Source organism: Megalobrama amblycephala, linkage group LG7 (assembly GCF_018812025.1).
Source record: "Megalobrama amblycephala isolate DHTTF-2021 linkage group LG7, ASM1881202v1, whole genome shotgun sequence".
NCBI classification, from domain to species: domain Eukaryota; kingdom Metazoa; phylum Chordata; class Actinopteri; order Cypriniformes; family Xenocyprididae; genus Megalobrama; species Megalobrama amblycephala.
The window spans coordinates 14469508-14483953 of NC_063050.1; the positions used below are offsets into that span (position 1 = coordinate 14469508).

Here is a 14446-nt window from a genome sequence, read left to right on the forward strand (position 1 = left end):
TTCAGCTTGGTAAAAAATCTTTTTATTTTTCCTGGCAAGGTAAAGAGAGAAAGGTGTGATTGTTTTTGTCTTTCAGAGTCTCAGTGCAGATTTCCACACGCAGCAATCGTTCTCCGCCTCGCCATCCTTCCAACTGTCACTTCCTGTCTTCGCTTTCAGCTTGCTCTTATTTAAAATTTTCCAACCAACAAATATCGTCACAAGAAAAAACAAGACGCATGATGAATCCAACAGTTTTATCAGTAAATTTACCAGCAAAGTCCTTACAAAAAAAATAATAAAAATAGCAAAACAAAAGTGCATGACAAGCGATAATCCAATTTAAATTATGCATTTTGCTCCAATAGAATGTTGTGAATTCAGTTCTATTTATCAAATAACCAAAATCAGCAATAGCAGCAAAACTAAAAAAAACTTAACCTTATTGTTGTAAAACTATATTTGATATAGTTGTAGTTTGTCGGATAAGCTGATTAAATCACTAAATACCAAATATCAATATGGCATCAAAATTTATCGGTACAAATACATTCATACACACACTCACAAGCGCGCACACATCGTTGGTCACAGTTTACAGGTCAATAGGGGTCCAGGAGTCAAGTGTAAGGTACCTTAAAACAATTAACAACCTATTAACGCAGAATACACGTACGAAATGCGAAGTACAAAAAAAAAAAAAAAATACATGGCAATGACACTAACAAAACACACTTAAAAGCTCCCAACACAGCTACCGTTACACAAATCACACACACACACACAACCGAACACATACATAACGCAAGTCATGATCGTTATACTGTGGAGTTTCCATTCCAGCTCCTTCGCCACGAGACCGAATCTCTCAAAATCACGACAAGATTAAACTACGGTGTGATTGAAATCTGTAAACTACGATGAGTTTCAACAGCGAACACTGACCAAGCCCAGGAAAAACTACAAGCCAACTACGCAAAAAAGTGAGAAGAAACATTGGAAATTAAACAATACGCATAAGAGACGCAAGCAGAGAATCATGACGACAATCGGACAGGACGACGACAAAGCCGATGAGGATGATGATGAAAACTGTGAATTCATAAATGCTCCCTTACTAACGATCAAAAACACAAATTCGCGATAGCGCGCTAACCATTTTCTTTTAAGCCGAGATTGTTCTCGTTTCAATAGTAATTATTAAAAAAAAGAAAAACGACGCTAGTCTTTCCTAGATAGTCTCAGTGTTAAAGTCTGATTATGCTATTGCTACGGCAGCGCTGGCGCCGCAGGCCGCTCGTAGTTATTGCAGCTTCATGTGCAAGAGTTTCTATGGTCAGTCAGCGTGTGAATGCGTTTGATTCTTATGCCTGGGATTAACTTGAGATTAAAAAAAGTTGTATAACAGTTGCTGTCTAGCTTCCCTCCCTAATCTTAATCTTTTTAGCGATTATTCCCAGATATCTGTCTATACCTCCCTCCCGTTTAAACCTACTTCCTCCCTCCCGCTCTCTTAAGTTTGTTTTTCGCTCTCCCTCGGTTACGCTAACTCTCGTCTTCCCTACGTTTTTAGGTTTATTCCCCGTGATTGGGTGCATTCTGCAGTTAACTAGAGGAGTCCCCTCCCCCTCCCACCCACCCACCCACCCTCATGGACACACAAAGGGCGTGGGATCTGTCCGTCAGGCGGAGCGGCCAATCGCGTCCCTCTCCCCCATGATCAGGGCAGTGCAATACACAGATGGATGAGTTCCCCCCTCCTAAAGGTTCAACTGAAAGAAACAGAAAGAAAGAGAGACAAATAAGAGCAAAGTAGATTCTAGCATATATTTTTTTTACCGATTATCGGTTTGACAGTTTGACTTTTATACCTAATCTTAAACAAGTTCTTAAAGTCAGCGTGAACCGGAAGCTGCAACTGACTTACACTGATGTTTTTTCGAGTGAAACGGAATACAGAATGAGAAAAAGAGGGCGTGGCTTGTTATTTCCCTCTGCGAATTGATTGGATAAAGAAAACAAATTTTATTTTAAAATAAAAACTATCCTCGTCTACACTGGCGTTTCCACAGCGTTTCAGAAACTATCTCCAAATACACTACACGACCGAAAATGCATGTCACATGGCCGTTCACGCACACTGGGTATGCGCGTATAAGTGTAAACAGTTGCCTCTTGCGCATGTAGGTAGCTAAAGTATTAAAAAATTTTTAGTTTAACTGCACAATGGCTGCTAAAAATGACACAGCCAGCAAAGCATGCAGTTCCGTCTACAGAGCGAGAGCAAATTTGGGCAGCCACGCCATCGTTGACGAAAGTCTCAGTTTTGGTCCGTTTACACTGAAATGCAACCCTGGCGTTTTCAAACTAAAACGGGCTCTGAAGCGTTTTCTAAAGTCTCCGTTTTTTTGAGGGTCGAAAATGCCAGAGTAATGTAAAAAACATATGTAACTGTAGCAAAAGTTATGCATTTTAAAATGAAAACGCACTAGTGTAATCGAGGCCTGACAGTTGGAGGGGACATTCTACTCTAGCCATTAACCTGACATCATCAGATAAAGAAGGGCGTTCCAGAGGGGAATTACATTGTCAGATTTTAATTTAAAGATTACAAAGACAAAAAAAAAGATATTTTTTATATACTTGCACGGATTAATTGTTCACCTCAAGACTAGGAATGTGCACAAACTAAATAGGGCCCATTTTGATTTCATGCTGACTTTATCCTGTAAAATGCCTCTAAATGAAGGCGACATAAGCAGAAACCATTAATTATGCGACAGACCAGTAATCTGTTGTACAGCTACTTCCTTTTTACCAATATTAATAATTTAGTCTCATCTGTTTGACTGATTTTTTTCTAACAGATAAATACTTTTATATCTAATCTTTTATACGTTTTTTCATATCCCGTAAGCGATTGTGGGCAAATTAAGGTGACATAAGCAGCAACAGACAAATGTTACCGATTTCCATTATCTGTTTTACCGATAAGTACAAATTTTTTTACCGATATTCACACTTTATTTAATCTGTTATCATTTTTATTATTTCAATGACAGACACTGATATAACGTGACATAATCGGTGTCTGATAGTGATGCAACAGACTGATCAGTTTGACCGATATTCTTTTACCCATATTCACCTCATGTCAGTCTCCTACGCAGTTGATGTAGTTCAGAGCTTCTGTGTTTACGTCCGAACGCTGGCTCAGTATTGGCTGACGGCGTTCACGTGAGCACTGTGACGCATGCGTGTGATGCTGACGCAGGAGCCGGCCAATAGAGAGTCAGCGTTCTGACGTAGAAACTGAAAGCCTGCAATGTGTCTTGAACGTAAACTGGGTAGGACAATGACAGGGTAGAGAAGAAACTGTTGAATAAAGTCGTTATTTTTGTTTTGTTTTTGCGCACAAAGGAGTATTCTCAACGCTTCATAACATTAAGGTTGAACCACTGCAGTCACATCGACTATTTTAAGGATGTCTTTAGTACTTCTCTGGACCTTGAATGTGGTAATTTCGTTGCTTTCTATGGGAGATAAACCTCTCGGATTTCATCAAAAATATCTTAATTTGTGTTCTGAAGATGAACGAAGGTCTTATGGGTGTGGAATGACATGTTGGTGAGTAATTAATGGCAGAAATTTCATTTTTGGGTGAACTAGATAAGCATTTAATAGAAATGCTTATATTCATATTAGCTGACGGTGCATTAAGTAATGTTAGCAGATACAAATTGTATTGCATTAGTAAATGTTGAGCTAAAATTAATAAATGCAGTAGAAGCATTGTTATTTCATGTTAACTAATGTTGTTAACTCATATTAGGGTCAAAAACATTTAGATGTCCGCAACAATAGAAATTTACAAAAGTGATTTTATATACATAGAAAGCACATTAAATGAAAGTAAAACATCTACTTTTAAGGTTTCAAAATAAGTTTTGGGAGAATAAAATGTCAAAATGTGGGTGAAGTAATGTTACATTGTCATTCAGTGTAACAATTTTATATATGTAAAAATTGAAACATACTTATTCTGACCTGTACATATTAAAATATACAAGTAAAAAAAATCTTGCTGACAAATGAGCAAAACCTAGGATAGTGGCAAAGTTTAAAAATATAAAATTACAAGTAATTAACATTTGGGGTAAAACAAAACATGGTATGTTTTAACATGGTATAAATAGATTTTTGGTTGTAAATATCTCTGACAAGATTGTTACACTGAATGACATTTTAATGGGTCTCTTCTGTAAATTATGGTAAAAATGTATATTTAATTTTTGATCAGAAAAAAAAAAAAAAAAAACTAAAAACAAATTAAACAGGAACCTACGGAAGAGGATTAGGGCCAAGCAATAATAAAAAAATAAAACCATCTTGAGATTAAAGTTGTTAAATTTCGAGAAAAAAGTCAAAATAAAATGTTGAGAATAAACTTGTTAAATTACGAGAAAAAACTCGTTAAATTTCAAGAAAAAGTCGAGATAAAATATTGAGAATAAAGTCATTAAATTACGAGAAAAAAGTTGTTAAATTACAAGAACAAATTCGTTTAAATTATGAGAAAAAAGTCGTTAAATAACGAGAACAAATTCGTTAAATTACGAATTTGTTCTCATAATTTAATGACTTTTTTCTCGTAATTTAACGTCTTTTTCTCATAATTTAATGAGTTTATTCTCAACATTTTATTTCGACTTTTTTCTCAAAATTTAACAACTTTAATCTCGAGATGGTTTTATGTTTTTATTATTGCTTGGCCCTAATCCTCTTCCGTAGGAACCCAAATTAAACAGGACCCATTCTGAAAAAAAAAAAAAAAATAATAAAATAAAATATTCAAAGCTGTATTACTGTATTGCTTGAAAACCCTTTTTCATTTTTGACCTATTAACAAATGAAACCTTGCTACAAAGTGTTACCAATAAATTTAGACTGCCATTACATTTAAGCATCTAAACTGTTTTGCAGTGTTTAACTATGCAAATGTGGTGCAGTGTATATATAAAGTGCAGGCGGCGGAGCTCATGTTATCTGCCATGTACTCCAGATTTGCAGAAAGTGATTGTTTACCACGGTACATTATTACATTACTAGACATCAACAGCCATCACTAACCTGACAGCGTGAGCTGTGTGTGAAGCAGAGGGGCGGGGCTACACGCCATAGCATGCAGAGAGGCGTTCCTTCAGGATGGGCGGGAACTGCTCCGAGAACTGCTGCCAGTTCTCCTCGCCGACCTGGTCCTTAAAACCGTGTAGGATCTACACAGACACACAACCTCATTTAACAACAGGAATCTTTTACAGTGGTGAAGGTTTTGATGTAACGCAGCTCCATGCATGTCTAACCTTGTAGAACATGTCCCTCAGGTCATCTTTAGGGTTGACCCAGGAGGCCACCGCATCACAGAAGAAGATGAAATCCTGAGGAGGGAGAGACAGATGTGATGAAGGAAAGTAACATCAGTGTCAGTCACAATGGAGTCAGAGGATCAGAACTGACCTGGACCACGCCGCCAGGATTTACACCAATCATCACGCAGATGCCTCTGAAGGCGGAGTCCTTTTCTTCGTTATCTCTGATATTTCGCAACGATGTGCACCTGCAAAAAGACAATCAAAAATGTAGCTTAGATGGTAACATTAGTTAAGTCTGTCTTAAGAAATATATTAACCGAATATTGGAATACAATTCTTAATTAATCAAATTAACTTGTTAATTTGACAAAAGTTTTGGGTTGGTAAGATTTTTAAATATTTTTGAAAGACGTCTTTGATCAAAGATACAGTAAAACAGTAATATTGTGAAATATTATGATGTAATATTTAATACGCGCTTAATAAAATTAAATGTTAAAATGTAATTTATTTATGATCAAAGTTGAATTCAGCATCATTACTCCAGTCTTCATTGTCACATGATCCTTCAGAAATCATGATTTGCTGCTCAAGAAACATTTCTGATTATCATCAATGTTGAAAACAGTTGCTTCATATTTTTGTGGGGGAAAAAATAGCAGCATTTTCTTTAGGATACTTTGATGAATAGAAAGTTCAGAAGAACAGCATTTATTTGAATGCACCCTTGCTGTATTTATTCCTCAAAAAAACATCTCTAGATGTAGTGACTCACCATGGTCTGATGAACTGTTGCAACATGGGAGCCACTTCCTGTGGACAGACGTAACCGAGGCGACCAATCGTGATGGCTGTAAACAGGAGTAAGGTGGATTATTTATCAGCTGTGTGAAAGGTAAATGACTTTATAAGGTCAGAGGTCATACCCGTATTCTCCAGCAGGGTTTTGGGAGTGTTGGGTCTGTTAATGATCTCCACCAGGTGAGGAAGAACCAGAGCCACATACGGCTGCATCTCCACACCTACGACAACACATGACCAACAACATGATCTAGTGCTCACAATCACCTCACTACAAATTCACATGTCAAACAAACCATCAAATTCAATGACTCTAAATCTATGATGTCATTCTAATTCAGTGAGTCAGTGTGATGATCCTCACCCATCTGCATGCAGATCTCTCCGATGGCCCAGGTGGCATTATTACACACCGAGATGAACTCCGGGTTCAGGTTCGTCCCCAGGATTGGCATGAACTCCGCTAAACACACACAGTTTCAAAGATTAATTCATATGAATAAACTAAAGGTGTGTCATGCAGGTCAAATGAACATGTTGTCTTACCGATGCAGGGTTTGACGTGTGGAAAACAGGCCTTGGTCAGATCACCCAGCAAAGCAAACGAGCTCTGCCTCACCTCAGGCATAGTGTCCTACAGTACACACAAGAGGTTCAACGTTCAGTACAACAATAATTTATTTTATAATAACATAGTAAATAAATAAAAACATTAAAATACATATTAAAACAACAATATAAAAACAAATACATAATATTGTAAATCGTATTAAATATTTAAAAATAAATATTAAGTATTGAATAATACATTTATTTTAAAATATAATATAAATAATATTCAATATAAATAATAATTATAATATAAATAATTCAAATAATACAATTATATAACATTATAACAATATAGTTGATTAAAATAAAACAAATAATAAATATTAACACCAACAAATAAATGTATAATATAGTAAATTAAATATTATAATTCTAATAAACTAAATTAATTCATATAATATTGTAATAATAATTAACAATAATAAATAATATAAACACCAACTAAATAAAAAAAAAGTAAAATATAGTAAATACAATATTAAATAAAATATTAATATAACCAATTTTAATAAAATGTATTTTATAACACTTTTAAATAATAATAATAATAATAATAATAATAATAATAATAATAATAATAATAATAATAATAATAAAATATTAACACCACCAATGAATGTAAATACAATAACAAAATATATACAATATATTAAATATAAAAAATATTAATGTATTTATTTTTTTAATATTGTTAATAATTCAAAATAAAAAAATGACCATAAAAATGACCACCACCACACTGTAAAAAAGTTTCAACTTAAAAGTGTGCTGCCTTAAAATGTTAGTTTAGTCAACCCAAATATCAAAGTTATCACTTATTACAACTTCACATTTCAAGTTGACTAAACTTAAAATTAAGGCAGCACACTTTAAAGGTGCCCTAGATTATGTTTTTAAAAGATGTAATATAAGTCTAAGGTGTCCCCTGAATGTGTCTGTGAAGTTTCAGCTCAAAATACCCCATAGATTTTTTTAAATTAATTTTTTTAACTGCCTATTTTGGGGCATCATTATAAACGCGCCGGTTTTATGCTGCGGCCCCTTTAAATCCCGTGCTCTCCGCCCACGGAGCTCGCGCTTGCCTTGAACAGTGCCTTAAAGTTTACACAGCTAATATAACCCTCAAAATGGATCTTTACAAAGTGTTCGGCATGCATGCGTCAGATTATGTGAGTATTGTATACTGTTATATTGTTTACTTCTGATTTTGAATGAGTTTGATAGTGCTCCGTGGCTAACGGCTAATGCTACACTGTTGGAGAGATTTATAAAGAATGAAGTTGTGTTTATGAATTATAAAGACTGCAAGTGTTTAAAAATTAAAATAGCGACGGCTCTTGTCTCCGTGAATACAGTAATAACCGATGGTAACTTTAACCAAATTTAACAGTACATTCTCATTTAGAAAGACAGTTTACAAATATCACTAAAAATATCATGTTATCATGGATCATGTCGGTTATTATTGCTCCATCTGCCATTTTTCGCTATTGTTCTTGCTTGCTTACCTAGTCTGATGATTTGGTTGTGCACATCCAGACGTTAATACTGGCTGCCCTTGTCTAATGCCTTTCATAATGTTGGGAACATGGGCTGGCATATGCAAATATTGGGGGCGTACACCCCGACTGTTACGTAACAGTCGGTGTTATGTGGAGATTCGCCTGTTCTTCGGAGGTCTTTTAAACAAATGAGATTTATATAAGAAGGAGGAAACAATGGAGTTTGAGACTCACTGTATGTCATTTCCATGTACTGAACTCTTGTTATTTAACTATGCCAAGATAAATTCAATTTTTCATTCGAGGGCACCTTTAAGTTGAAACAACTTTCTTTTTTTACAGTGCACCACACATTTTTAGACCCTCGCACACACTGTACCTGCATACACTGGAACAGAAGGGTCATGATGTTGCTACGGGCAACTAGCTGGTCCACATGACCCCCGAGACCCTCGGCCAGACCACTCAGCAGATCCAGAGCGACAATCATGAAGTCCTTATCTGGAGCTTCATACTGATCCGGCTGCTGGCTGTACATCTGCACACACACACACACACACACACGGGTGGGTTAATGACTCTGTGGTTCACTGATGTACATATAGATGTGCATGAATAAGTGTGCATTCTCACCATGGCTTGTGCGAGTGTTTTCTGCACCAGAGTAACACAGCGCTGATAGACGGGCTCACAGTACGGGAGGAAACCGCTCTGTAACGCTGTGGCCACAGACGACAAACACTACACACACACACGATAAATGAGGGTCATTTATTTGTATCTTTCAATGACAAATGTTTTGGCAAAATAAATGTACAATTATTTGTCATGATATTAAAACTACGAAACAAAGGCTTTAACTCTGTTTTGAGTGTCTCACCTCCAGTAGGGGAAACAGGTCTTTATCCTCGTCTTTCAGTTCATTCCACTTCTGGATCAGAGGCGGCATCAGTTTCTGGATGTATTCCTGTTCACACACACCAAAAAACAACAAGATCACACCACTGAGCTCTACGTGTGCAAATGTGCACTAATGGTATTTGGTGATACTAAGATTTGTAAAACAGATCAACAAGGACAGGAATGAGCAGCGGATGCTCTAACCCAACCTATTGTGTCATTTATTGACTTTCAAAACACTGACAGATAACTGAAAATGCTTTGTCATTTTGACAGATAAAAGAAAGTGGCATCTGGTCTTTTGAGTTTCCCCACTTGTATATATAGTTTTTGGAAAAATAAAAACAGAAAAGGTTTACAAACCAGTGACATTATTGTTCAAAAGTTTAGGGTCAGTTCATTTTTTTTTTGAGAAATTAATACTTTTATTCAGGATGCATTAAACTGATCAAAGGTGGCAGTAAAGACTTTATCATGTTAGAATGTGACATTGAAGACTGGAGTAATGATGCTGAAAATTCAGCTTTGATCACAGGAATAAATTACACTTTACTGTATACTGACATAGAAAACAGTTATTTTAAACAGTAATAATATTTCACAATATTACTGATTTTACTGTATTTTTGTTCAAAGAAATGCAGCCTTGGTGAACAGAAGGGACTTCTTTCAAAAACATTACAAAAATCTTACTTTAAAGTGACAGTATGTAAAAAGAGACGTTTGTAAAAACGATGGAAAATGGGGTTGTTACCGGTTGGTTGAGATGATGCCCGACGGAGTCTGCCAGGGTGCCAATGGCGTCGTAGAGGATGAGCAGGTTCTTGTGCTGATATTTCCCGAACGCAAACACCAGAGTGTCCAAAATGAAACTGAGATATGGAACCAGCTCTGTGCACGCCTCCTCCTCCAGAGTCGCAAATGCACTGAAAAAACATTACAGAGTTACTTCATTACTCCAAATATATATACTCTAAATAACCGCTCTAAATATTCAAGCATTTTTAGCATAATTTCTAACACACCTGCAGGCGGCCTCCTGCACCCTCTTGTTGCCGTCCAAGATGCGCTTGAGGAGTTCTGTCATGAGCGGTTTGAGGTGTGCGTCAGGTGGCTGGCTCACCACCCAGTGTGCGTAGCGGCTGAGCGTCCAGCAGGCGATTGAGCGAACCAGAGCCTTCTTATCACACAGACACTGGATCAGGTGCGGGATGAGCTCCGGCAGGTACGGTACCATTCCCTGCATACAGCCTGACAGAGACAAGAGGATTCAGTCAATTCAGGGTGTCTGCAGAGTTCTTAAAATCAAATCCAAGACTTTAGGACCTTAGACCTTTTTTAAGATCTGCATAAATAAAATTGATACAGTGTGCCTATACAGAACAAACCTATACAATCTCAAAATAAATCATGTATCTATTTTACTTAATTAAACAGGCTGCATCACACATTCGACACATTCAATACTGCTTACCAGCAAAACAAGTTTAAAATACTCAAAACATGTTTTTAATATATACATATCTATTGAAATTAATTGTTTTGTGTACTAAAATATGCATACATACAAACTATAAGTAGACCGATATTGCATTTTGCCAATACAATAACGTGTTTAAGGAAAATAGATAACCAGATTATTGAGCCAATACTCATAAAATCTATATTCTGAATGTGTTAAATAACATTATTAGTCTTTCCTTCCTGTGACAAGGCAGCTCTGAGTGAAATTACTTTAGTGTGACATTAAATTAAATGCCAGATACAGTTAATTATGCAACCAAAATTCCAATAATGACAAGGAAGGAAGCAAGAAATGGAGAAAGGAAGGAAGGAAGGAAGGAAGGAAGGAAGGAAGTGAGGAAGTAAAGAAGGAAGGAAGGTAGGAAGGAAAGAAGCAAGGAAGGGAGGAAAGAAGTGAGGAAGAAAGTGAGTGAGGAAGGAAGGGAGAAAGGAAGCATGGAAAGAAGCAAGGAAGGAAGGGAGGGAGGAAGTGAGGAAGGAAGCAAGCAAGAAAGGAAGGAAGGGAGAAAGGAAGGAAGCAGGCAAAGAAGGAAGGAAGGAAGGAAGGAAGGGAGAAAAGGAGGAAGGAAGTGAGGGAGGAAGAAGTGAGGAAGAAAGTGAGGAATGGAGGTAGGAAGGAAGTGAGTAAGGTAAGATGGAAGGAAGTGAGGAAGGAAGCAAGCAAGGAAGGAAGGGAGAAAGGAAGGAAGCAGGGAAAGAAGCAAGGAAGGAAGGAAGGGAGAAAAGGAGGAAGGAAGCGAGGGAGGAAGGTAGCAAGGAAGGAAGGTAGCAAAGAAGGAAGGAAAGAAGCAAGGAAGGAAGCGAGGAAGGGAGGAAGGAAGCAAGGAAGGGAGGAAACAAGTGAGGAAGAAAGCAAGCGAGGAAGGAAGGGAGAAAGGAAGGAAGCAGGGAAAGAAGCGAGGAAGGAAGGTAGCAAGGAAGGAAGGAAGGAAGGAAGGTAGCAAGGAAGGGAAGAAGGAAGTGAGGAAGGTAAGATGGAAGGAAGTGAGGAAGGAAGCAAGCGAGGAAGGGAGAAAGGAAGGAAGCAGGGAAAGAAGCAAGGAAGGAAGGAAGGAAGGAAGGGAGAAAAGGAGGAAGGAAGTGAGGGGGGAAGAAGTGAGGAAGGAAGTGAGGAATGGAGGTAGGAAGGAAGGAAGGAAGCAAGCAAGGAAGCAAACAAGGGAGGGAGGAAGGAAGGAAGAGAGGAAGGAAGGAAGAGAGGAAGGAAGGAACAAGGAAGGAAGGAACAAGGAAGGAAAGATGGATTTTTTGCATAATGCAATACTTTTAATTATAAACAAGCCGGAGATAAAGGAGATAAAATATGCACTCTTACAACCACCTACAACATATTACAATACAAACACAAAAAATGAGTATGTGAGTGAGACCTTCAGCGATGGCTCCTAGCACCAGGATCCCAGACTCTTTGATGACCCAGTCCGGGTGGAACAACAAACCCTTCAGCAGCGGCAACAAGTGCGGCAACAGCTCATCCCGAAAGACGTTAGCCAACACGTCCAGCGCCGCCGCAGAACACTTTCCTATGAACACACAAATATATACAAGTCAAGTCACCTATATCTGTATCGCTGTTTATACAATACAGGTCCTTTCAAAGCAGCTTCACATTAATAAACAGGAAAATAATGATCAAATTCTGCTGTAAAGCAGCTCTTCAGAAGGCAATAGCGTCATTATTCAGCTCAAATGTTTTTGTTGCAAAGTTCAATTATAACATATAATATGGAAGATCATTTACAGCAAGCGTGCTCTAATTGGTCGGTTTACTCACGTAGGTTCCAATCAGACAGAGTGTCATCGTCGTCATCCTCATCTTCATCAATGTCCTCCCCCTCCTCCCCCTCTCCTCCCTCGTGCTGCAGCGTGACGGTACGTGACTTGTGGAAGCGAGGCTTGATGTCTTGCTCGCTGTCAGGAACGTTGTCGTCCTCCTCTACATCACCCTGAGACACACACAAAGACAGATGCAATCTGATTCACACGCTCCCTACATAGTACTCACTTCTCAGGAGATCTTGAGAAATCAGTTTAAAACACTGCCCTTTCTATATGCATAAGTGTAGTTATTCTTAACTATATTCTAAAATAGAATTATTGGATTAAAATGTAAAAATAAATAAATAAATTAAAAAGGTTGCTTAGCAACTAACTGAACTGTGTTTATGTACTATAATTACAAAAAATGGGGGGGGGGAGGGAGCTAAAAAGAACAAAAATGAAAATATAATTAAAAATATTATAGTCGTATCAGAATCAATTCTGTGATATGTAGGGATGCACCGATCCGCCTTTTTCACTTCCGATACCGATCCCGATACCTGGGATTCAGTATCGGCCGATACCGATCCGATCCGATCTTCAAGTAATAAGAAAAGCGCTAAATTACCTAATAAACTGTATGCCTCACTTAGGGCTGTGACGGTCGGCATGACAACCGCGCCACCGCGGTCGTGGAGTGTCACCGGCGGTAGTGTGGCGTGTATATTATATATAATCTCAAAGGTAGGTTTAACCGAGAATTTTCCGTCATTGATGGAATTTTTTTTAGCAGTGACGAAAAAAATCTGCAGCCTGTCCGTCATTTTGATAGATTACTGAGGCTGATGTAGCTTGTAACTGTAATTCCCACCCCTGTCCAGTAGGTGGCGAGTGCGCTCCAGTGTGAGCGCGAGTTCAGTCTCCAGAACAAAATGAAAACGTTGTTTGATTACACGCACCCAGTTTGTCCATTTTATTACATATTATATTATAATAGGCTACTTACGCTTTCATAATTACAGTTTCTAATCCGTTTTGTTTTAAATAGTTTGTTTTATTTTTCTTGAATGGCTTTTCCTACGTGACATTGTTTACAACACTGATTGAACTGACGTGATACAGATTTCGGTAAGCTACTGCAACGTTCAATATTTTTTGAATTTCATTCATGTTTATTTCCTTCTGTAAAGTAGTAAAGAAGATGAGATGATCGCGTTCACTCACGATCCTCAAAAACTGTTGAGATGAGATATAAGATGAAACCTGAAAAGTGACGCAGACTTTAACTTTTCATAATACTTTCTTTTCATAATATAAATAACTGCATAGCCTAGGCCTATTTATCTTATAGCCTACGTTTGTGAATACATATGAAAATGTGGACGAAATCAGAAGCTATTAAATGTCTTATAATTAAAATATAAAAATTAAAATGATGCAGCAACATATGATAGATAGGACAGAACAAAAAAAAATGCTATTAAACAATCTTTCATTGCGCAAAAGTATTATAATATGAACGGCTCCCATGAGCGGCACAAAGCGCTTTTATGCGTATCCCATGTGCAGAATGATGCGCTTGAAGCACCATGGAATCAGCGCGCAGCGGCAGCGCTCCGCAGTGAAAAGTTCAAAGCACAAAGTGAAGATATATTGATGCGTATTGTATTACCGGTATCTTGATTAAGTATAATAATAGAAACATTGATTCATCTTGGAGAGAGTTTCATTGTGTTGACTGTCGTAACCGAACGCGACACGCAGTCTGAATGCTGAATGGAGAATGACTGACAGCCGCAGCGGAGGGAGGCATTTACGTGAACTTTAATTTAACAACTAAAATATTTATCTGTACCTCAAATTACACTACGGAATAGCTTTAGAACACTTGGAATATAGTGCACAGAAACTTTATGGTGCTTTTTAATGTTTTTGTGCCTTTTGTAGAGCTTAACAATAACACAGAATAGTACACGCACACGTATCGGATTTTGG

General features: G+C 37.5%; 2 protein-coding genes across 4 annotated transcripts in view; both read right to left on the minus strand.

Moving 5' to 3' along the window:
* The window catches only part of LOC125271747 (NACHT, LRR and PYD domains-containing protein 12-like), a 1137836-nt gene that overhangs the window by 681485 nt on the left and 441905 nt on the right, over positions 1 to 14446 (minus strand). The window lies entirely within an intron of this gene.
* The window catches only part of LOC125271751 (transportin-2), a 24589-nt gene continuing 10143 nt past the window's right edge, over positions 1 to 14446 (minus strand). Inside the window, exons 11-25 of the mRNA XM_048195988.1 lie at positions 12465 to 12636; positions 12061 to 12213; positions 10192 to 10417; positions 9921 to 10092; positions 9147 to 9233; positions 8900 to 9007; positions 8646 to 8804; positions 6699 to 6786; positions 6517 to 6615; positions 6278 to 6373; positions 6127 to 6202; positions 5497 to 5596; positions 5343 to 5417; positions 5110 to 5255; positions 1 to 1751 (exon numbers count right to left, since the gene is read on the minus strand). Coding sequence (XP_048051945.1) covers positions 5148 to 5255; positions 5343 to 5417; positions 5497 to 5596; positions 6127 to 6202; positions 6278 to 6373; positions 6517 to 6615; positions 6699 to 6786; positions 8646 to 8804; positions 8900 to 9007; positions 9147 to 9233; positions 9921 to 10092; positions 10192 to 10417; positions 12061 to 12213; positions 12465 to 12636 — 1719 coding nt within the window. The 3' untranslated portion in view covers positions 1 to 1751; positions 5110 to 5147. The remainder of the gene's footprint in view (positions 1752 to 5109; positions 5256 to 5342; positions 5418 to 5496; positions 5597 to 6126; positions 6203 to 6277; positions 6374 to 6516; positions 6616 to 6698; positions 6787 to 8645; positions 8805 to 8899; positions 9008 to 9146; positions 9234 to 9920; positions 10093 to 10191; positions 10418 to 12060; positions 12214 to 12464; positions 12637 to 14446) is intronic.